Source organism: Glycine max, chromosome 14 (genome assembly GCF_000004515.6).
Source record: "Glycine max cultivar Williams 82 chromosome 14, Glycine_max_v4.0, whole genome shotgun sequence".
Taxonomy (NCBI): Eukaryota; Viridiplantae; Streptophyta; class Magnoliopsida; order Fabales; family Fabaceae; genus Glycine; species Glycine max.
In genome coordinates, this window is record NC_038250.2 from 20,025,399 (window position 1) to 20,049,691 (window position 24,293).

At 32.7% G+C, this 24,293-nt stretch overlaps 1 protein-coding gene and 1 long non-coding RNA gene across 12 annotated transcripts; one reads left to right on the forward strand and one right to left on the reverse strand.

The window, feature by feature from the left end:
- Positions 1–2,298: 2,298 nt before the first annotated feature.
- Positions 2,299–8,456, reverse strand: LOC100795385 (uncharacterized). Of its 11 annotated transcripts, none has more exons than XR_005888228.1 (9): positions 7,718–8,456; positions 7,419–7,474; positions 6,358–6,414; positions 6,152–6,281; positions 5,818–5,909; positions 4,345–4,407; positions 3,846–4,228; positions 3,402–3,541; positions 2,299–2,536 (listed from the first exon to the last, which is right to left on the reverse strand). It is a non-coding gene; the product is annotated as an uncharacterized lncRNA (long non-coding RNA). The 11 variants fall into 11 exon arrangements; XR_418004.4 differs by having other exon boundaries at positions 6,373–6,414; positions 7,634–8,456; XR_005888225.1 differs by having other exon boundaries at positions 7,634–8,456.
- An 11,955-nt stretch (positions 8,457–20,411) lies between these two features.
- On the forward strand, positions 20,412–22,961 carry LOC100776241 (trifunctional UDP-glucose 4,6-dehydratase/UDP-4-keto-6-deoxy-D-glucose 3,5-epimerase/UDP-4-keto-L-rhamnose-reductase RHM1). The gene is made up of 2 exons (XM_003545506.4): positions 20,412–21,935; positions 22,417–22,961. The coding sequence occupies exons 1-2, from the start codon at positions 20,412–20,414 to the stop codon at positions 22,858–22,860; spliced, it is 1,968 nt and encodes a 655-aa protein (XP_003545554.1). The 3' UTR covers positions 22,861–22,961.
- The last annotated feature ends 1,332 nt before the right edge of the window (positions 22,962–24,293 follow it).

The window sequence follows — 24,293 nt, forward strand, 5'->3', positions numbered from 1 at the left end:
GAGACATGAGGATGCATAGCCCCTAAACTCGAGTGTGAATTCAACAACGAGTCTAAAGCATAAAGATTTTTAATCATTTGGTGTGGCCAATGGAAATTGAAGGACACACAACCTCTAAGCTTGAGTGTGAATAGAAAGAAGAGTCTAAAGTATACGGTTCTTTAACCATTGGACTTAGCCCAATGGAATTTGACGGTATCACTACTAGAAAAGGTGTTTTCTACGACAGCAAAACTACAATGGTTCCCTAAGAACCGTCTTAGTTTATTAGTGATGACAATTTTGTAAATATATATTTTTCAACAAAGACGGTTGTAACAAAACCGTCTTAGAAGATTGTCCTTCTAAGACATTCTAAGACGGTTTTTAGAAAACCTTCTTAGAAGTAAGTGTCCTTTTGTCTCCCCATCTTATTATATCTCTATGACTCTCACTCTCATTCAATTTTGAAAACCCTAACCTCCTTTCTCTCCTCTGACTCCCACCCGCTTCATCTCCCATGGTAGCATCTCCTCCATCTAAAGCTATCGCTCCAGCTCCGGTGGCTACACCTCCCGTAGCCACTCCTCCTGTGACTACACCACCGATGGGTCATGGAGTTCCTCCTCCGCAGTTCCGTCCCCAATTCCTTCATCAAGAAAACCCTAACCGCCCTCCCTCTCTCCCCCGTTGAACCCCGCCTCAAGAAAACCCTCCTCCTCCGCATCCTCCAAACCCTCCTTCGTACAACCACAGTATCAGAAATTGTGCTCGACATCCTCGAAGACCTCTCCCCTATCTCTAACGTTAACACCGCGCGTACTGCGCAATCGCCATGGAGTGCACCGTCAAGTACCTCGCCTCGTGCCTTGACATTATCGATGGCGAGTACGCCGGCACCGTACGGTGGATTTGGCGCGGCAACATGGCAGCGCTGCAGGCGTGTTAGAGTGGGCTAGTCTTTGGGGAGTTGGTGCAGTGGCACGATGAGATAGAGGATGCGCTTGGGGAGGATTCCAAGGAGACTCGTGAGAGGCTAGCGGGGTTGAATAGTCGGAGGGACGCGATGAATGAGGTGAGGGTGTATTTGAAGGAAGCGTGGGAAATGATGGGGCCTTCATTTTTGGAAACGGTTGCGGCAACGGAGAAGAAGAACGATGATGGTGCATGCATGGAGGATGTGGCAATGCATTATGAGAATCAAGAACCATTGGAAGAGAGTGTTGATGTGAATTGAATCATGAAGTGGGTGGGTCTGACTTAACTCCTCAGAGGGATAAAGGTGGCTTTTTTATTCTTTTTATATATAATCGTGAGGGTTGATTTGTGAATTTTGGTTTTGAAATTGTTCCTTGCGAGTTATGTTTGTTTTTAGGTGCTACACAGAGTAGTGTGTAAGTATGTGTTTAAAGTTGTGAAGTTGTGTGATAATAATTGTGGAACTAGTGTTGCATAATTTGCTTCCACTATGTGTTTCTAGTACACCTCGTATATATTAATGAGTCTCTATGGCCAGTGCGCAAGTGTTGGTGTGTAAGGAATAAAAACAATTTCTTGTTTGATCATTTGTCTTATTAAGTATCTACTATGATATGAATGGGCACAAGAAGTGTTTTTATGTTGTTTGTTACCTTTACGACTTTACGAGTGTTGTTATTGTCAAGTGGTACCAAGTAGTAATTTGTTTTTGCTTACTTCTGAGTCCCCACTCGCTTTAGGATTTTGTCAACACTATTGGAAAAGGGACATTTTATGACGGTTAAATCGAATATTTTACGACGATTTCAAACCATCATATAAATGAGTGTCGTAAAATAGAAAAAAATATTACGTCGATTCTCAAAAACCATCATTATAAACTAAATTTTCTACGATGGTTATTAAACAATTGTCTTAGAAAGGTTGCAGAAACTAAAACAGTTATTTGTAGAACCATCTTAAAATGTCACTATTTTATTATGCATTCTACGATGATTCCTACTGAACTGATGTAAAATGTCATACGAAACTAAAACGGTTATTTATATGATCGTCTTAGTATGCAAGCGGTAACAGCTTATCTACAACGGTTATTCTATAACCGTCATAGAAAGTCAAGCATACTAAGATGGTCTTTAATAACCGTCTTAATTTCCCTTGTCATTCTACATCGGTCTAGTACGAACCATCATAAATTCAACAGGATCAGAGATTGCATATTGAAGCATATACAATAGGATGCTTACTAATTTTGTTAACATGCATTGTTTTAGATGAAGGATCCTTTATTGGTAAAGGAAAAAGAAAAGTGAGATTGGCACAAATAAATACAAAGTCAAATTTTGAAATTGTTATTGTTGTAATAGATTACAAGGTACTACACAAAGGCATATTTTGTTAAGACACTAGTAGATACCAACCATATATCAATTTGATAATTGATGGGCATTAAAAAAACCACTTGCATTGTTTCTGTCTCAATGATCAATCTTCGTAGAAGCCTAATTTTTGTAGCTTCAAATGATAGCATACTAAGACTCCCTTTAACATCCTTGGAATTCATGAAACTGAACTTTTCCTAGCAAAACAACATACAAAAATGTAGATTGAAGATCTGCGCACACAAATAATGGTGGAGAGCAAATTAAGCAAACAAAGCAGAGGAGTCGAGAACAACTAGGGACAGAAATTCATAACTAACAATCTGCAAAACAATTATGTGTTTAATAAAACTAAATTTAAAATAATACTATAACAAAATATAAACGAAATACAAAGTTGAATAACTCAATAACAAGAAGAAAAAAAAAGTTAGCGGCTTATTAATTGAAGAGCTAGTTCTATCCTGAGAAGCTAAAACTTGGTGATTGGAACAGTACACCACATCCTCAACAGGACAAGATATGACACTTAGTCATAATAAAACTCTTTTACATCTCACTTTTTTTTCTTCCATAATAAATGGAAGATGTTTATTAAACATTGACCAAACCAAAGCGATTGTTTACTTCATTTATATATATTAAACACTATCATCCAATGTATGGTAATAATCTATTGGTTTTGAGCACTAACCCAGAGAAGTTGTTTTATAGAGAAGTTCAATCAATTTCTTTTTCTCTTCTTCCTCAGGGACTGCCAAAGGGTAAGTCTACTATAGTTATAGTTTTAGGCCTACCAAACACATACTATGTTTTTGTTCGTTTCAGCTGACACACATACCAAACACAGCCTAAATTTGGTTTGAAGAATTCTGCAAATTAAGTTTTAAAAAACTACAACAAAGCGGAAATTTCACATTGGCTTGGGTTTCAATATCAAAAAATGAGTGATTACAAAAGTTCTAAACCAGAATGGAACTAACTAACCCTAATCAACCATTCCAGGTCCAACACATACAGGAAAATGGCCATAATTAAAAAAAAAAAAAGAATAAGAGATACCTGTAAAGGCGAAGGGATCAAGTGAGTGTGACGTTTGGTTTCATCCAAAGCAAACTCAACAAACTTTAGATAAGATACTGAACAACTTGGTATAAAATTACTCCTCCTCCTCCTCAAGGCACAAGTAAAACTGACTATCGCTGTTAACGGAGGAAGACAAAAATAATTAATATAATTGGTGCAAGTGTGCCCAAGTACAAATGGCTTATGTTTCTTTCTCTTCTTATCACATCATTCAAACTACAAGTCGAACTCCTGACTAAGAGAGACTACAACAATGGCAAAATATAATGAAACTAATACAGAATAGTTTTAATTAAGTTTTAACAACTAGCTAGCTTGTCAACCAATTTCAGACACTACTACAATGACCAAGAATGACATGTTGTATATGAAAATTTCCAAATTAAAGAGGAAATGCCTTTGCATCAATATGTAACTCACCTTTTAAAGACCAAGAGTTGTGAATTTTCATTATTATCTCATTAACAAACTCATGTATAGTGAAAAGAAAGTACTTGTACATCCTCCTCCAAGTACTTTACACATATGATCTAGTGTTGCCTGTTCTCGTTGATTCTTTTCTGCTTTAGAACCTCCATCCAATGGAGTTATGTCCCCAACAATTGCTATTAAAGAAAGCACCAAAGTGAACAAATGAAATCGTAGATCAGAACTTTGAAGAGAGCATGAGATATTGAGATATATGATGATATTATACTCTTGTGTTCAAGCTCCTAATAACTTGAAAACCCAAAATCTCCTTTAATAAAACCAAAATAGGGGTTACAAACGCATTGTGAATTTGCATGCATCAAATCAACCAGCTGGCAAAAAAAATAAAAAAACAAACAAACAGCACTTGAGTAATTGAGCTTTTATTGAAGTCACATAAAGCCAATCAAATAAAACTTAAAGCAAGCTTAATTAGGTTAACACGTACTGAGAATTGTAGCAACCAAAATTAAGCATCGCGGAAGAAGGTGAAGCGACCATGCCAGAAACCCTAGTCACAATGGATTTGAATTTAAGGAAGGTGGTAGAAAGAAAAGGAGCAGGGGCACTAACACTTAGGTAACCCAAAAATCATGCAGATCAGAAAATCATATCCAAATCAAGAAATTCCATTTCTTCCTATTTACTGCACAAATAACTGACAAGTAGTATTATGCATGTGTTAAATTTATAATTAATTACAACATTAAATAAAGGCCTGGCTGTTACAATAGGAGTAAAAGGCGTTAATTAGGCTGCTAGTTAATGAAAAAATGTACTACGCTAGCTGTTATTAAACGTAAAACTTTTTTTTTTCATTTTTTATAGTTAAACATTTATTTTTTTTATATATGTGTACATGTACGTGTACCATTTTGTGTATACACTTAAACCATATTTTCTACATTTATATGAGTGTATGTTTATACATTTTATACATATTTTATTTGATTCGTATATGATAGTATATTATTTTAAGTCGTATTTTATATATATTTTTATTTTCATCTATTAAATCAAATTAAATATTCCATGAAAATAAATTTAAATATTTTGATTCAGCCTAATAGAGAATTAGCAAATATATAAAAATGGAAGAAAGTATATCAAGTATGTAAAACAAATCAAATATGTAATAAGTATATAAAATCAAATATGTATCAGTATATAAAAACAAACTCTTTATCGAACTTTCACTTTAGCCAAAAAGATTTTAGACAGAGAAATTTGTTATCTATTTATTTTTTGTACTTTGTCCGGAAAGGATAGTCATAAAAGCTATATTGCTATCTTAAGAATAAATGCTATATGTATTTACAATATACTTTTAAATTCTTTTATACTATCATGAATTTTTATTGTTTGAGATAAGTTATATCCTTTGACAATAATTATTTTAAAATTTAAATATATCATGAATTTTTATTGTTTGATCACATATTATTGTATTATGTAGTATTATATTATCTACATCTTTGTTCTAATCACATATTATAAAGAAAAGAGCATTATAATATTGCTACACTAGAAGTGATCTTTTCCTGGTATCAGAAATTCGAAATAGTGCTAGCTTCTGTCAGCACTGTTCAACTACAAGTTGAAATTCTCCATTTTATTCCATTTTTTGTATCAACAACTAAACCAGTAACATAAGAACATTTTAAATACTTAATAATGTTTTTACTTTCTCCTTTCCCTCGGCATACTATACATGTGCCCAATACTAATAGGATAGAGGATATTGGGCCACTCTAACATGTGTCAAAGGATTATAAGTCTAAAATGATTGAGCATTCCATATAATGAGATTTTATCCAACCTTAACACCCTAACAGTCATGCAGCAGATTAATTTTGTATTTTCAACTAGAATCATTATGAAAATATACAAAATAAGAAGAAAAAAAAAAGAAGAAAGCCACCTATAAGTAACCTCAAGGCGCCTAAACATTGTTGCTGAATTGCTCCATGTCCCATCAATCAAAATAAAATGTTGGGTTGCGCCTACTTTTAACTGCTTCATAATAAAAAGAAAATTATTACCTTATTGCACCAAATGGAAAACAGGGAAATCTATATTAAAATGTTCAAAGCAACACCATTATTCTTGGGTTACAAACAATTTCAAATTCAAATGAAACTTTTAAGTTGATTGGTTGAGTAACAGATGTGAGATTGGATGTAACAGACAGAAGTCTTATCCCATGAGCAAAATAATATATATAAACATAAAAACTCTTGAGCATTAGAATTCACCTTTCAAATCCTGCACAATATTGGATGTATACAATCATGATAAAGAGCCCTTATTTCTTTCCACTTTTCTTGAGCCCAAAACCTCAAAGCTTCCCTTCTGTTGCGCCTTGGCTTTCAACTCCTTTAGCGCCTGCTCAATACAAGCAACATGATTAAGTATAAATAAGGTCATTATTAGAAATGATGACTAGTATGTACTAACTTACAATACAATATCTGACCTTCGCCTCTTCCTTTTTCTTCTGAATGTTAGCCATGTCAACCTACAAAATACCGACACAAATAAATTGCAAGGTCATAACCAGATTCAGAAGTTGTGTTTGTGTGTAAAACCAACAAGAATAAATCATATGTTGATCATGGTCAAAACCAAAATTTCTCAACAAAACGAAGAAATAAGAAACCATTCTAAAACAAAAACAGGAAAGATAAAACAGGTTCTTGGAGTGCCTCTCCCCTCTGCTCTCAAGTTTCAATAACTTCTTTTCCACATCTATGAACCAAACACCCCCTTGTCTCTCAAGTATAATATTTATATCACACCCCTTCATTTTAATTGTTAATCAGACAACACATGCTACTATCAGTTGGACAGTTGTTAAAAGAACAACAATTCCTCTATGCTCCCCCTCTTACCCTTCTAACATAGACCCACTTAACTGTGAGCTTACTATCATCAACATGATTACAATGCCAAAACAATTGAATCATGTCACTTCAAACAGAAAGCAAAATGCATGAAAACAAGCATAAAACAAATGCAATGTGGAAACAATAGGTACTTCTTAGAGTGACCCAAGTTGGTTAGTTCTGTTTGCTTATGCAGAATGCAACATGGAAACAATAAAACAAATGGATAACAAGTTAGAAAATGAAAGCCCGGGTGAAAACCTAACCTACAGTGCATACAAGGGATGAAGAGAGAGAGAGAGAGCAATGTTACCAAAAACTAACATGGCAATTTATTTTTGATAAGTGCAAAATTAAAATTTTCTAATTCTTCAATAGACATCGCAACAACCAGAATAGTAGCAATATAAATTAAATGAATTTGTATTCAACCTTTGGAAAGATTCATATTGAAAACAACCAATAATTCAACCAAGCCTAAAAATCTCAACCCTGTGTTATCTCTTCCTTAAACTTATTGCCAATTCTCAATCCGAAGCCCATCAAGTATGGAAATTCTAATCTTTGACCACAATAAATAAAATATATTTTTTTAAAAAAATACAAGATAACTCCAAAGGGGATTTCAATGAAATACTTCATCGTAATCCTTCTTATCAGACTTGGGTTTCTTCAAAGGCTTAGCTTTTCCACCTAATAGCCCAAAAGAGGGGGAAAAAATAAGAAATCGATCATATAAATTGCAAACCAAAGAATCTTAGTCTTTATCAACAGATCTGAATTTCAGGGTTCAAATCAATTAAATGATCGAAATCAGGAGTTTGAGGGATGGAGAAAGAAGAAAAACAATACCTTGCTTGGTCGACATGGTTGTGATGCGGAGCTAGGGTTTGGTCTGAACACAAAAACGACAGACACGTATATGTTGAAAATTACCTGGATGGTTCTATTTTGTGTTTCAACAATGTTTTGCTGCTTCAAAATCAAAATCTGGCGGCTTGAGTCTTCATGCTTGTTGTACTTCTCTTCATAACTTCCCTCTTGGTTATCTTGTATGTTCTGCTCATCTTAATGGTGTAATGTACTTGTGTTATCTATTAAAAAATTAATAGGCCTTACAGTGGGAATTTCTTCTGGCTTCTTGTCAGACAAATATTAATGAACCTCGCAACATTAATTAACAGCAGAAAACTTATTAACAAAAAAGAAGTCACAATTTTTCCAAACAAAAACTAATGAACACAACAAATACACGTTACCTGAATGGGGAAGAGCTCCGCAATCCCTTTCTTGGCCAGAGCATCTATGATCTGCAGAGCAATCCTGAGATTCGCGATCGCTAGTCCTTCATCATTGTTTGCGCCGCTAACCTCCTTGTAGTTAGAGTAATCGCGCTCGACGACGGACTGCATCGCGCGGAACCAACGACGCTCGAAAATTCAACGGTCTGGGCTTCGTGTGAATGGTTTGGGATCCATCGCAGGAGACATCGTACCTGTCGGCGGGGAACCTACGAGGAAGCAGCTCGACGGAGGCGAGAACGGTGAAGAAGCGGCGCGAGATTACGAAAGAGGATCTTCTAAGAGAGAGTGTGTGTGTGAGAGAGAGAAGGTTGAACGTCAAGCCCTTTCCAATTCTTTCTTTTGGCTTGTTCTGTGTGTCCAACTTAGCCCTGGGTGTGCACACATGGTAATTAACCACTGGGAATTTAAGGCGATTTTATCTTAAGACCATCGTTGTTGTTTTGTCAATAATTACCAAATTGCCACCCAAGTATATTCTAAGGCAGTTATTAACAACTGTCTTAAAATGTGCGTTGTAAAAAAAAATTTCAGATGTCCTAATTACAAGTTTGTCACTGCGTCACATTCTAAGACGGTCCTAAATAACCGTCTTAGAATGTGTGTCGTAAAAAGTTGCATTTCTAGTAGTGCAATTAAAATCAGCTTAAACTTTAGAAAAATGTTCTGCTTTTGTACTTGTATATCATTTTGATTTTTGCATTGGCATATTAGTTGTTTTCCTTTTTTTTTCAATGGGAGGATTCAATAGACAACTCGCAACAAGCAAGACAGCCAAGGAGGAGGAAAAGGAAATGGAGTTCGTTGGAAGAAGAGACACTAAGGGCTGGTGTAAAAATGTATGCACTTGTTCTAAACTTGTTAAACCATAACTTTCCTGGTGAACTGTCATAGCTATAAGTTATAATTTTGTTACCTGTTTTATGTTTTAAAGTGCTTGTAATCATTCAGTAGAGTAAGGTTTTTTTGTCGTGGTGTACAACTTATAATTTTTTTTTGAAAAGGTAAAAGGTGTAAATATATCTGAAAGTTTTGTGGTTGTTACCTGTTTCATATATTTTAAAAGTAGCTTGCAATCATTCAGTAGAGTAAGGTTTCTTGTCATGGTGTACAGCTTATAATGAACTCCTCCATCTTAAAAGCTCAAGGCGATTTTAATTTTCTTGCTACTAATTTTGAATAAAGAAATGGAAGGATAGAAACTTCAATATTGTGGTACCATATATTTTTTATCTTGGTGAAAAATTAACTGTGTTTGACTTACCACTTTACCATATTGTAGTGCATGCAATTATCATGGCAAGCTTAGTTCTGCTTCGGCCTGCATTGATTTTCGCAGTTACTCTATGGAGTTTTCCCATAAAAATTGTTGCATTATAATATAGATGAACAAATTGAACTTGGTAACATTGTTCAAAATGTGATGAACAAATTGCACAAGCATTTTGACTAATTGTAGAGAAGTGTTACTAACGTGAAAATTTATACTATTAACCTGTTGTCTTTATTTGGTGAGAATCCTAAGGGACAACATGCTTTGTGCATTGACATTATTATTTTTTGTTTGCTTTTGCCATCTATATTTATATTTATATCAAGTAAATTAAAAGGATTATAAAAATGAGTTTTTTTATTCATAATTGAGAAATGTAGGTGGTGGATCCATCGTGGGATTATGATGTAAGTGTTGTTCTTGCCCTTTTGTTGTTGATAAGTTGAAATGTCAAGATCACCACTTCTTTCCGCAGCTCATTCTAGCATCACATGCTGCCTTGACATTCGTAACTTTTTTATGTAAGTTTATATTTTATTTTTCTTTTATTCTTAAAGTTTTTGTTGAATTTTATCCTTTTATAGACAATGTAAGAATTTATATATTGCTTCCCTTCTACTCATAAGGTAGGATTTTATTATGTTTTACTTTTTTTATACATTAAATAAGGTTTTCTTATTTAACCATTTTATTACATAAGATAGATATTAATAATGATAGCTAATATTATTTTCACTCATTTTTAGATATTTTTATATTACCCTTTTTATTTTAACTATTATATTACTTATAATATTTATTTATCATTTTAACATACTTCAAGATATTGGTATTGATATAAGATAGATTTATTATTATTATTAGTGTGGAAATTTTATAACTTAAAAATATTATTTTGTAAAAAATTCAGAAGAATTACTTATAGTGTGTAATTTTTTTTTTACAAAAATTACAAGTGTGTAAATAATGTGTTAACTGTTCTTGCTCCATGGGGATGGTCTCCGCTACCTATATTATATTAAATTGATGTAGTTTTAAAGTTCTTTGTACGTGCTTTTTTCTTTTTCTTTTCATTATCTAATTAGATTGATTGAGAATTGTAAACAAAAGTTTAACAAAAGAAAGGCGAGAATGAAACATTGCATACAATATTAAAAGCTAAGTAGCAAGCACTCTCAATAATAACATAAATATATGTTAATTTTTAGTTTCATTGAATATTTATTAATCTACGTGCAATAATTTTAAACATAAAAAAATATAGGAAGTAGGTAGAATTATATTTTAATTAAATAAAATTTGGCTATCAAATTTAAAATACATGAAAAATAATGCAAAGATGCATAAAATTTTTGCTTTATTGGAAATGGCAACTCATGATTAAATAAGAGATGGAAACGTACATTTGACATCATGGTATTGCCGTGTACGTGGAAAAAGCAACGGGAATATAGAAAGGTCAATTAAAAGTAGCATTATATTGAGTATTATTGAACTGATAAAAAATATTGAGTATTATTAAATAAAAGATGACTAGCGTCACATATTTTTGGATGAGAACCCGTTGCTTCACATAACAATATTGTCCTCTCATCATATAATTTTTTTTATTTGAATTGCTATCTGTTGTTGAAATTAGGAGAGAAACTCCCATTCAAGTTATCCTAATAAAAATATTGTCCTAATAAAATAGAGAAAATTTTCTAAAACTTTTATTTGAGACTTAAGAGTGAGGATTGAGATATATTATTTAAGAGTGAATATAGAAAATATAGTTTATGAAGAGATAGGATAGCAGGGTTCGGACCAATCTCTTTCTTAATAACATCAATATTCAAATTAATTTAATCGGAGATTTAGCAACTCTTGCCGGTCCAGAATTAACCAAAGTCCAAACATTTTGACCTTGATATTCTTATATTATATTATTACTACAATTAAGGAAGCATTTACTTTGCTCCTAATTAACTGCCACTGATACAACATAGAGTATCTAAAATATCCCATAACCTTGACTTTGTTTCATACTTAGTACAAGAAGGCCAAAAATCTTAGTTGGTCTTCCTACAATTGGTCCTAATCAGGCCACTAGACCCAGTGAGAGGATTAAGGTTCCCCATTTTAATCATTGCATTGGCAAAGTCAGTTTGGAAACTTGCAGGATCTGAGTGCAAGAGACCCTTTTTGCTCTGCAAGTTCTTGAAGTAAGCATTGTCAAAGGTGTTTGGGCTTGTGGTGTTAAGAGGGGCCAAATTGACCAGAGACATGTATTTGATCGTATATTTATATTGACCATCCTTATTTAAAAGGAGAAGTACGAAATGTTACCACCAACACACAAATTCTTTCGAACACGTTTTCTTACTGTGTGAATTTCACACATTTTCTTACTTTATTGAGGGTTTTTTTTTTTTTTTTTTTACCGTTTTAGGTGAATGGGTTGCATGCTCAGTACGTTGGTGCTAATTTTACTCCCCATATCATCACTGTTAATTCTGGAGAGGTAAGTGTCCGAAATATCTATTGTCTATAAGTTGTGCTCTTGTTATGCAATGCAAAATAACATTTCTGATATTCAAGGAAATAGCCAAAATTATTGTGGAATAATATTATCTGACATTTTTCTTGGGTGGAAGCACAACTTTCACCAAAATTAGTCATTGCATCTATGATCTTTTTTTTATCCTTTCATCCTTTCCCCCTTCAAATGTTTCCTCTGTTGATTTGTTGATTTGTTGCATGTTCATTACATTCGTGTTTTTTTTCCTGGGGATAAGTAAGGTACATGCTTGGATAAAACGTGCCATTAATATACTCCATATGGCAATTGGATAAAACCTGTGAATATCGTAGTCACTTAGTCAGTTATAACCTTTGGCAATTGAACTAGAGGTGTTGCTTAATTGACAAATTGAACTCCATATGAGTGGACTTTAGTTGTAGTGTATGGATATGAAATCCACTGAAAGCATATTGTGACCTGCGCCAAGCTACATCTTTGGTAATTGTGTAAGAAAATATGATTGCTCCTTGTGCTTTACTTTAAATTTTTCACTCAGTTATGCATTTGGTGATGTTAAATTAAATCACCACTCAACTCCACGTTTAGTTTTGATCATCATCTTCTTCATGCTCGTTATATTGTATACTGTTAGTGTGAAAAATTACACAGATAATGGATTAAATTTAAATTCGTATGAATGTTATGCAGTCAATCAGCATGTGCTCTCACTGGAAAGTATACTCCTGATAAACCACCAAGTGGCCGGGCCAAGGGGCAGAATTTATACTCCAGAATTAGTAGAACAAGTAGGTAACGTCATGATTGCAGCGGACTCGTCTTCCCCACAGGAGCCTCAGCATGCCTCTCAGGCACCACCAGTTTCTAATACTAACAAGAATCATAATCAAGAGGTTTCGTTCTCTCTCTCTAATAATTTTGTTAGTTGCATAACTTGATTTCTCCCCTTGTTTTTTGTTTTTTGATACTTGAAATGCAACGATTCTTTTAAAAACTTAATTTGGTTCTGTATTTTTATAATTGAGTATCTTAAACTCTTATTCCTTGTCTGAATTTCAAAACATTTTTTTCCACAGTAACAAAATTAATTCACCACACTCAAATATGTAAACTTGATACATTTTAATATATTTAAATTAAAAAATTAATTACTCATTTAATACTTATAATTTTTAAACTTATGACTTTTAATTCATATCCAACCTACAATGTAAAGAATTGCATTTTTATATTTACTGAGATTTTATTTTATTTTATTTATAGAACGTTGATCATAAATTAAATTTATTTTATATTCTTATATTATATACTATGATGATTATGACTTCTTTAATTTAAATATTTAATAATGTATATTGATAAACTTGTTATTCGGGGCCTTTCAAAATGAAAATATATTGATTCATGAGTCGAGAGTTGTGAATGAACCTGTCAATCTATCATTCATGGATATATTATGGTTTTTTAATTTAATTTATCAATAAACAATATATTATGGTTTCTACCAGCAAAATGGGGGGCAGGTAATCGACTGTTGCTAAATGATGTTCCAAATTTTGAGTGTTCTGAGTTGACTAGGTACATGTGAATAGATTAAGGTTTATATTTTCCCCTCCTTTGTGTCCTGCAAGTAGACTTCGTGAATGAAAAAGAAGTTTCTTTAACCTTGGAAGACGATATTGTGCAGACCCAGAATGATGTTTGCAAAGATTCATATCAGACATTTATAATTTTATATCTTGCTACAAATAGCAACTTCCATGAGAGGAAAAAAAGTTCTTCCTATAAGATATGAGTTGGTTAATACATATTTCACTTCGCTAATGTTGGATTCTGTAGTAAAGATCTGATTTTGATATTTACTTCATTTTTTTAATAGAATATCTATATGTTTTGGCTCATATGTACTTCGATTAACCAGCTATTGTTTTTAATTTGTGTTGCTCCCCGACTTACCTATTTAGTTTAAAACATTGAAAGCTAGTGCAATTAATTTTGAGGTTGCAGTGGTGTATCCTGAATGTTCTTTCAACTAGAGTGCCAATTTTAATTTTGGGTATAAGTATAATTAAGTCAGAGCAGTTAGGCAAGTTTGGTAGGAAGATATGATGTTAGTTATGGCATCCTTTTTACAATTTATAATAAACCAGGACAAAGCATAGTTATCAGTAGTGGCAAATAGGCAACACTACAGTGCTGTAGCTGAGTGGAGTTCCTGCTGCTTGCTACCTGTTGCAGGAAATTCATAGTTTAGCATTTTTGCATCGTACATGAGTTGGAAATTTATTTATAACTATTATAATAATAATAATCTTGTACATATTTCTTAGATGATTTTGTTCTTTATTTAATTTAAAAACTACCTCTAAATCAGACTATTATTATAATAGATAACTCCTCGACCGTTATTTACATCTTTTAATCAAAAAATAAAAAATAAAAGATATTGTTAGTTTTTTTTAGATAAAAAGTATTGTTAGTTAAGGCATGAAGTGCCTATTCCGCACTAGTAATTCATGATGACAATTTCAGTATAAAATTTTGGTAACAAAGCAAGGGACACACCCTTCCCCTGGAAATGTTTTCATCAAGACTTGACCTCTTGACTTAGTAACTTAGATACCTCATCTATATCCAATGCCACACTCAAGTTAAACGAGAGTGACTTTGATTTTGGGGGACATTAGAATAGGAAGTAAAATATAATTGACTAGTAACAGCATGGTGATATCCACCTGGCTTGGATAGTGGATATCATTGTCTTGCATCAGAGTGATGTACTTAGCATATCCATAGTCTATTGAGCAATCCAGTGCGCAGACTTGCAGCCAACAACAAATAACAAATGTTGTGAAAACTGGGCCTTTAGTCTCTATTGTGCAGACTTGCAGCCAATAACAAATGCTTGTTACAATTACACCCCGTCAACAAACACTGTTAGAAATAATGAAACAGATAGATGGTGTGATCATTCTACCAGTGCATTAAAGGCCCCTCCTAATTTATCACTCTGCACTACTTGTTACCTGTGTTAGGATTTTGTTTAATGAAAGTACTATAGGCAAAGGTGCTAAAAGGCGTGCCTAAGCCATTGAGGCATGGTGCACGAAGCTTTTTTTGCTTTTTTTAATCATTTTATGCCTGCTATCTTTTCAATGAGTTGTGTCTATCAAGTTAATAGTGTGCTGAACTTATTTATTTATGCTTGGTATTGTCGTGCATTACAGCCTTCAGACATTATTTTCTTACTTTCAGGTTTTGTCTGTGACATTGGATGAATGGTCAAGTGATAAAATAGATGCAATGATTGAAGTTGGAGGAAATTCTTCTGCTAATTCAATTTATGAGGCTTATTTTCCCAAAGGATATACAAAACCTGGACCAGATGTCAGTCATGAGCAGCGTGCGAAATTCATCCGGTTAGATATGTTTTCATCTAATAACTTTACACTGTACATCTACCATTCTTAGCATCATTTTGCTTGTTTTATAAATCTATTATATATTATATTTATGGTCACCATAAAATGGGTAAAAAATGTACTCAACTTTATATGATATAGATATGAACTTTTGTGTCCTCATTGCAATTTTTTTCTTCTCATGTTTTTCTTTTTTGTTTTTTTCCATTTGGCTTTGCTGAGTCATTTATGTTCAAGTTTCTATTTTTTTCTGGTACTCTTTTGAATTGCAGTCCATTGTCCTAGGTTGATAATGGGCTAACCGGCATTGCGTTGGGATATTGCTCATGGTAGCATCATCTATGATAGAAATCTGACCAGGTTAAAGTATGAGCGTCAAGAAAAAAAATTATATTTGAATATATTGTTATTGTCATTCATAAACAAAAAGCAAAAAAAATTTTAAAAAATTATCCTACATCGGTTATACAGCAAACTAATGTAGAATGCTTTAACAATTCTACATCGGTTATACGAATAACTGATGTAGAATGCTTTACCATGAGTAGCATTCTACAACGCTTGACAGCCACACCCGATGTAGAAAGTTGACGATTCTACATCGGTTATTAGGAAACTCGATGTAGAAAGTTGACCATTCTACATTGGTTATCAGGATAATCAATGTAGAATCATCAGCTTTCTACATCGAGTTTCCTAATAATCGATGTAGAATCGTCAGCACTCTACATCGGGTTTGGGTTGACACCTGTAGTGGAACCCAAGTCATTCTACATCAGTCGTTGAACCGTCATAGTAGGACGACGATGTTTCAACATCGTTGGCTACAACATCGGGTCAAAACCGATGTAAAAAGCCTACTTTGTAGTAGTGATGGCCCAGGCCCTCCACGTCAGTGAGCACCTCCACCGCGTGATAGGCAGTGACAACTGCTCCCCTGACTGGCGGGTGCAGTTCTATGTGTCCTCCTACGCCCGCACCGATCGATACTTTGCGAGCTTAGACGATATTTCTTGAAGAAGATGATCATCAGCATAAGGGAAGAGTCCCGAGTTCGAGAATGGGATTTCGAGAACTTTTTGGTGGAAGAAAAGATGAAGGTTATAAAGGAAACACGCAAACGTTTTAGAAGGTTCTTCTATCAAGAAGAGAATTTTAATTTCTCATCTCGTAGAAGGAAACTAAAATTCCACATTTTAGTTGTTTAAAATTTTGTTTTAAAATTCTAAAAATTTAAATTCTTGATAAAAAAATATTCAAACAATGAATTTTAAATTAAAGAAATTTAAATTATGTGATAAATTATTTTTTTCAGTTAAAATTCTCTATTCAAACACACTAATGTGTTTAAAATTCTCTATTAAATTCTCCTATTATATCCTTTTTTACAAATTCTGTTATTATCTTTAATGATAAGTATTAAATGAAAAGTAAAAAAATTTATTATCTTGAAAGTATAAAAGTAGTAAGAGGATTAAGAATTATTGTTAATATGAATTCATTATCTCCGTAAGAAACAAGGCCACCAATTACCAACACTCAGCTTTCGTTTCTCTTGCTCTAAATCCGGAACAATCATTTCATCCTCAGTTTCAAATTCATATGAATATTTTGTCAGCAGTTGTTTTCTCTTCTCTTTCTAGCTAGTTCTGATTGATTGAGGGCATCTAGGATCAGTTTATTTAAATTTAGTTGTTGAAAAAAAATACTTATTTTAATAAAAAATAGCTTTATATTTTTTTAATATATTTGTTTAAACTTTTGTTTAAAAAAATCTATTTTATGTTTGTTAGTAAGCAAATTCTACCTCCTTATTAAATAAGGAATTTAAAAAAATGCTTATTTTAAAATTACTTGTTTTAAGTTTAAACAAATTGATCCTTAGTTCCATTTCAATTTATGAATGTTTTTGTATGACAATTAGACAAGTCGGGGCGCACACACATGAATGGTATTGAGAGGTGAGAGCAAAGTTGACTCATTTAAGATTTGTTCTACATTACACATTATTCGGTACCACTATAGAGAATCAAGCAAGAAGGGAATTGTGCTTGTGGCTCTTGAAACAAATTGTAACGGATAATTACATTTTTTACAGAAATAATTACATTTAATTAAGAAGTGTAGAAACTGAAAATTCAGCATTAATAGCATTTACTTAGAATAATTATAGCTAATTAAGAGATGCAGAAAGTTAAACATTTTAAACTCTAAAATAAGAATTGCAATAGAAAATAGGTTCATGTAGTCGTAGCTTGACTAAAGTTAATGCTCATGCCAACATGTTATCATAAATAGATTTCGGCTTAACATGCTATCACAAAATCATACATCTGATTACATTGAACTATCTCAAAAATGAAACATCGATTAATTAATTAATTTTTTCATGTAATGATAGGTTATGACTAAATGACAATAAATCAAATAAAATAACATATTTAAACCAAGTTTGTTAATTTGTAGAAAGGGGTCTCCATCTTGATTACACAAACTTCGAGTTACACCAAATAATCTTAGTCTTCGGTACGCTATCAGTTCATCTGGTTAAGCTGCTGACCATTATTGTCATAAACATCAATTTCTAGGTTGCTCTTAATTGTTTTAAAAGTAAATTGCACCAACTTTCCCTGAGATTTGATGAAATTACAGTTTTCTCTTCATATTTGACCCCTACAGAACTCTCCTAAATACTCACAAAATTTACACTCTCCTCCTCTTAGCAATTAATATACGATTAAATATTTTGATAGAAAGGAGTCATGTGCATCTTTCAAATTATTTTAAAGATCATTGTACCAATTTTTTTCCACGCATGAACCAAGGCCAAACAATCTAATTGCTCCAATTCTCAAGTCCAGGACCCAGAAAGCTCGATGCTTACAATGCAAATCTTCTATGAATACATCCAGAAACCAATCAAAGTTTCTTATTCCAATATCATTTTGACTTGAGTAGACAAAATCATTGAGTATTACCCCCCCCCCCCCCCCCCCCCATCCAGTTCAGCAAATACAAACCTAACATCAAAAAGGAAATGATGACGTTGATTTAAAATAGAACCCAATAACTAGAAACAATTTAAAACACCAATCCAGCAAATAGAAACTAGTATTCAGAGAATCAAAAACATGGGAGTAAGGGAAAGGTATAGAATATTGTTGAATGTGGTACCGGTATTAGATATATCTTCTCTTCTTTTTTTTTTCTTTTTTATTTCTAGAATCCCTATTATAGTTCAAAACCAAAAATGAAAATGAGTGAAAAAAACAGAATGAATTTTGCTTTAAACCCCCTTCGCTTCAGATTCGATTGGACTACAGGGAAAAGTCCAAACTGACATCAAAACCTAGATCTGAAAAGACGAAAAGTTGACAGAGAAGGAAGCATAGAAGGAGGACGAAGGTGGTGGCATCGTATCCGATAATGGCAGTCTGGCAGAGCGCGGGTGGAAAATCATATCTCACCGGTGGGCTGTGGCTTCAGCTGCTACTATAGGTTTCAACTTTACCAAATTTTAAATGAATGATTTACAAATTTGTCCTACATGCTCATTTTATAGGGGGACTAAGATGCAAAATTACTAAAATTACACTAATAGGTTGCAGGCTTATTGTTTTATTAATATATTTCACCGATTGTAATCTACCATTATAATAATAGGTAAAAATCAACAAACATCCAATTATGACCTATTATTATAAGTAAAAATTAATTGATTCACTTTTTCTTACTTTTAAGATAATTCACCATAGTTAGATGTCAAAATCATTGTTTGATATGTATTTTTATTAAAAAAAAATAATGATTAATTTATTGCATAAAAAATGATTAATTTATGTTCAACATCTATTTTCGTTAATTGCATTATAATATAGAAAGGACACTGTAAAAAAATTATCATCATTTTAACATGTACATAAATGCAAACAATGAAAAGTTTACAAGTTACATGTGGTTGTTAAATCAGACTAAAAATGAAGAGTCCAATTTAATTGATTAAATATGATGGATTAATTTAATATTATCTTTGATTCTCTTATTTATCATAAAAATAAAAAAGATTAAATTGTGAATTAAACACATCACTAATTAGAAGTTTATATCAAATTAAACTGTGTTAAATCATTCAATTCATCCAATCAAATTAATAAGTCATTAATTTATTTTCTCTAAAAAAATCCATTTCTTCATATTTTATGAATACTTTTTTATACATCTTATATTACTGAATGAGTGAATGTAAACCATTTTCACGACGTATCCTCTAATGCAACCAATTATTTAATAAAATGGTTAAACTTCAATTGAAATCCTTACCATTCATTTTTGGGTCCTAAATCATTTGTTAGTTTTCTATTTTTTGCAACTAGAACAGAGAGACACGTTTCTTTTCAACACTCAATCATTTTTTAATTACACTCTTAAATCCTAAAATTAAGGTCATTGTCTTGGAGATCAACAAGTGAGAGGTAACCTATTGAAAACCAAATTAAGCTTCAAACAATTTTCGGATCTTAGTCCACGTTTTTAAGTTATAGCCCCAAGTGGAACATCATGAGAGCCAATTAATCTCAAACAAACATTACTACTTTCTCTCTCCTCTTTTCTGATCATTGCACACCAATTGCTTCCATTTCTCTCAACCATCCCATGACCAAACCACAAAACTTAATGTAAGTAAAAAGTCTATGTGCTCTTGTTCTTCCTCAAGACTATTACATTACAATCATTAACAGCCAAATTTTCCTTTTGTCTCAATCTTAATTTATGTGCCAGAATTGTGTCTCTAGGATAATTGTCAAAGTATGATATGTATTGTTTTTTATGTAAGTAATGGAAAAGTGATTTTGTTCATTGTGAATTTGCATTACCAATACCATGTTCATGTCTACAAGTTGTAGCCCCTTATTGCCCTTTATTTGTTCAAAGGCTACTATTACAAATTTCATTTACTTAATATGTTTACTTTAATATTCATTTGTAGTACATGTTATGCTTCTTTTCCCTTTTCATTCTTGAGATTAATCCTTGATTCTTTTGTTCAGTAACAGAACATTGTAGATATAGCAAATCATTGACATAAAGAAGAAAAAAGTCACCAAAGCCAACCATGTATGAACCAAAAAATATTCTCATTACTGGAGCAGCTGGATTCATAGCCTCCCATGTCACTACCAGGCTAATTGATAGTTACCCTAGCTACAAGATTGTAGCTCTTGATAAAGTAGACTATTGCTCCACTTTCAAGAATTTGCAGTCATGTGCTTCATCACCAAACTTCAAATTCATCAAAGGTGATATAGCCACTGCTGATATTGTGAATCACATTTTGATAGAAGAGGAGATAGACACCATTATGCATTTTGCTGCTCAAACACATGTGGATAATTCATTTGGGAACTCCATGGAATTTACCTACAACAATATCTATGGCACTCATGTGCTTCTTGAAGCGTGCAGGGTTACCAATTGTGTCAAAAGGTTCATTCATGTTAGCACAGATGAAGTCTATGGTGAAACAGACTTAGAGGCTGATATTGGAAACCATGAGGCATCTCAGCTTCTACCAACCAATCCTTATTCTGCAACAAAAGCAGGTGCAGAAATGTTGGTCATGGCTTATCACAGGTCTTATGGTCTTCCAATTATAACTTCTAGAGGCAATAATGTTTATGGTCCCAACCAATACCCAGAAAAGCTTGTTCCTAAATTCATTCTTCTTGCCATGAAGGGTGAGAAATTGCCAATCCATGGAGATGGATCCAATGTGAGGAGCTACCTCCACTGTGAGGATGTGGCAGAAGCCTTTGATGTCATACTTCACAAAGGAGAGATTGGCCAAGTTTACAACATTGGCACTAAGAAAGAAAGGAGTGTGTTAGATGTGGCAGAGGATATTTGCAAGCTCTTTAAATTGAATCCTAAAGATGTCATTGAGTTTGTTCAAGACAGGCCTTTTAATGATAAGCGATATTTCCTAGATGATCAAAAGCTCAAACAACTTGGCTGGGAGGAGAGAACTCCTTGGGAGGAAGGACTTAAGATGACAATTGATTGGTACATAAAGAATCCTGATTGGTGGGGTGATGTATCCACTGCTTTAAATCCGCATCCGCGTTTTTCGGCTATCAATCTCTCTGATGAAGCTCAATGGTCCTTTCAATATGGATACTCGAGGCTTGCAAGGTCATATACTGAAGTTGGTAGAAAAAATTCAGGATTGAAGTTTTTGATATATGGGAGGACAGGTTGGATAGGGGGGTTGTTGGGAAAGCTTTGTGAAGAAGAGAGAATTGATTGGGAATATGGGAGAGGAAGATTGGAAGATAGGAAATCACTTATGGAGGATATGAGAAGGGTAATGCCAACCCATGTGTTGAGTGCAGCTGGTGTTACTGGAAGGCCTAATGTTGATTGGTGTGAATCACACAAGGTTGAAACTATAAGGACTAATGTAGTGGGAACTTTAACTCTGGCTGATGTTTGCAAGGAACATGGCTTATATATGATGAATTTTGCAACTGGTTGCATATTTGAGTATGATAAAGAGCATCCTCTAGGATCAGGCATTGGGTTCAAGGAGGAGGACAAACCAAATTTCATTGGTTCCTTCTATTCAAAGACCAAGGCCATGGTAATATCTCTGAAATTTTCCATTTCATCTTATTTATAGTAGTGCCATTGTAATATTTTTCTTTTCGGTAACAATCAAAGGTATCCTTCACTAGAGGTGATCTTACTAGAGTGACATGGTAGATTCTACCAACAAAAGAAATATTAGCAACACTTTATTTTGAACACACTTTCTCTCTTATTGGTTGGAATTTATCAAAAATCACAAAATTTTGTATTTAATGAACCTCTCATATAACAAAATTTTGTGGTCTCATCTTGTTTAATAAACCTCTCATAATATTGTAGTTTTCAATGAATTTTAACCAATTATAGAAAGTCCATTAGACAGTATGTTGCTACTATTCTTCCTACTATTAAACAAGAACATGACCAGTAATTATATATTGAGAAAAGGGAAAAGTTTAACTATGACACATCATGCATATTTATATTTTCTTGCAAAGTTAATCACATTTAAGGATATGGCAAAATACATGCAGGTGGAGGACCTTCTAAAAAACTATGACAATGTCTGCACATTGAGAGTTAGAATGCCAATATCATCAGATCTTAGCAATCCAAGAAACTTCATCACAAAGATTTCTCGTTACAACAAAGTGGTAAACATACCTAATAGCATGACAGTGCTAGATGAGCTCTTACCCATATCCATTGAAATGGCTAAGAGGAACTTGAAAGGGATATGGAACTTCACAAACCCAGGAGTCATTAGCCACAATCAGATATTAGAATTGTTTAGGGATTACATAGACCCAAAATTTAAATGGGAGAATTTTGATTTGGGAGAACAAGCAAAGGTAATAGTTGCTCCTAGGAGTAACAATGAAATGGATGCTTCCAAGCTCAAAAATGAGTTCCCAGATTTGTTGTCCATCAGAGATTCCATTATCAAGTTTGTCTTTGAGCCTAACAAGAAAACTTGAAGGTGTTACAGTTTTTTCAATTTTCATATACCTTTGTATCTAAATTTTTATGTGGAAGGCTGATTGTAAGAATTCAAACATAGGTTTATGTGTGCATTGTTCTTTTTGTAATTTATACAGTTACCATATTCTCTTATATCATACCTTTTGTAGCGTACAAGTTATCTTAAAAAATTATTGGCATTTTACCCATTTTGGATGAGTATTGAATAATGATTAACGTCCCATTGGGATTTGTTCACTCAGCATTCATTCAGATTTCAGCCTTATGATTAATTATGTGTATAATTAATTTTATGCTTAATTATTAACTTGGTCTTCAAATTATTTTAAATGATTCAATTTGATTCTTAAATGTTAAAAAAGTTTAATTTGATCTTTAAATTCTTAAAAATATATTAATTTGGTAACCATACTTTTAAAAGATTTAATTTGATCCTCAAATTCTTAAAAATAAATCAATTTAATTCTCAAATTCTTAAAAATGAATCAATTTGGTTCTCAAATTTTTAAGAACTTGAAAATCAAATTGAACCATTTAAATAATTTGAAGGCAAATTATTATTTTTTAAAATTTGAGGATCAAATTAAACATTTTAACAATCTACAAACTAAATTAAATCATTTTAAATAATTTGCAGAAGAAATTGATAATTGAGCCTTAATTTACTTCAAACTGGTTAAGAGTAAATAATTGTACATATAATTATCAATGTAGTTAAATTAACTACTCGTGAGATAAAGTTAATCATTATGAAATATTTTATTAATATCATGACACTATTAATTATTTGTGACCTAAGATTAACTGCTAATAGACATTTCAATAATATCATAACACTATTAAGTGCATCAATAATTATACAGAAAAATTGCTTGTGCATCATTGGTGTAAAACATATTTACACAAGCAATCACTAGTATTTTATCATGTCACTTAATTACTTTAATTAAATCAAATAAAAAATAATTTTAAAGAAGGAAACAATCCAATTAAATCAAGTAAAAAAATAATTCAAAAAAGAAGACAATCCAATATTGTTGCACGTTCTTGCTGTTACATGCACCTTGTAGCAAATATTTTTTGCACAGAGCACTGTGAGAGTATATTTTGGGATCAAAGAAAGAATCTCAAGAAAACCATGTGGGGAAATTGGATAGCAACAAAGATAATCCATAAATTTATGGTAGTCTTGTAGGAACAATTAAGGTCAAGGTTTTCTTTTTTAGCATTTTGAACTGTAGTGTAATGGAATACTTCAATTTCAATAAATAGAGGCTGAGAACCAATAAATGGTAGATTCACTTGTCAGCATTATCACTACTGATCATTGCATCTTTGGCTGCTCTCTTTCCCCACAATCCTTTATCTTGTTATACATCTGCATCAATATTGTTTATGTTAAAATTTGAGAATTTTCTTTTATCATTAA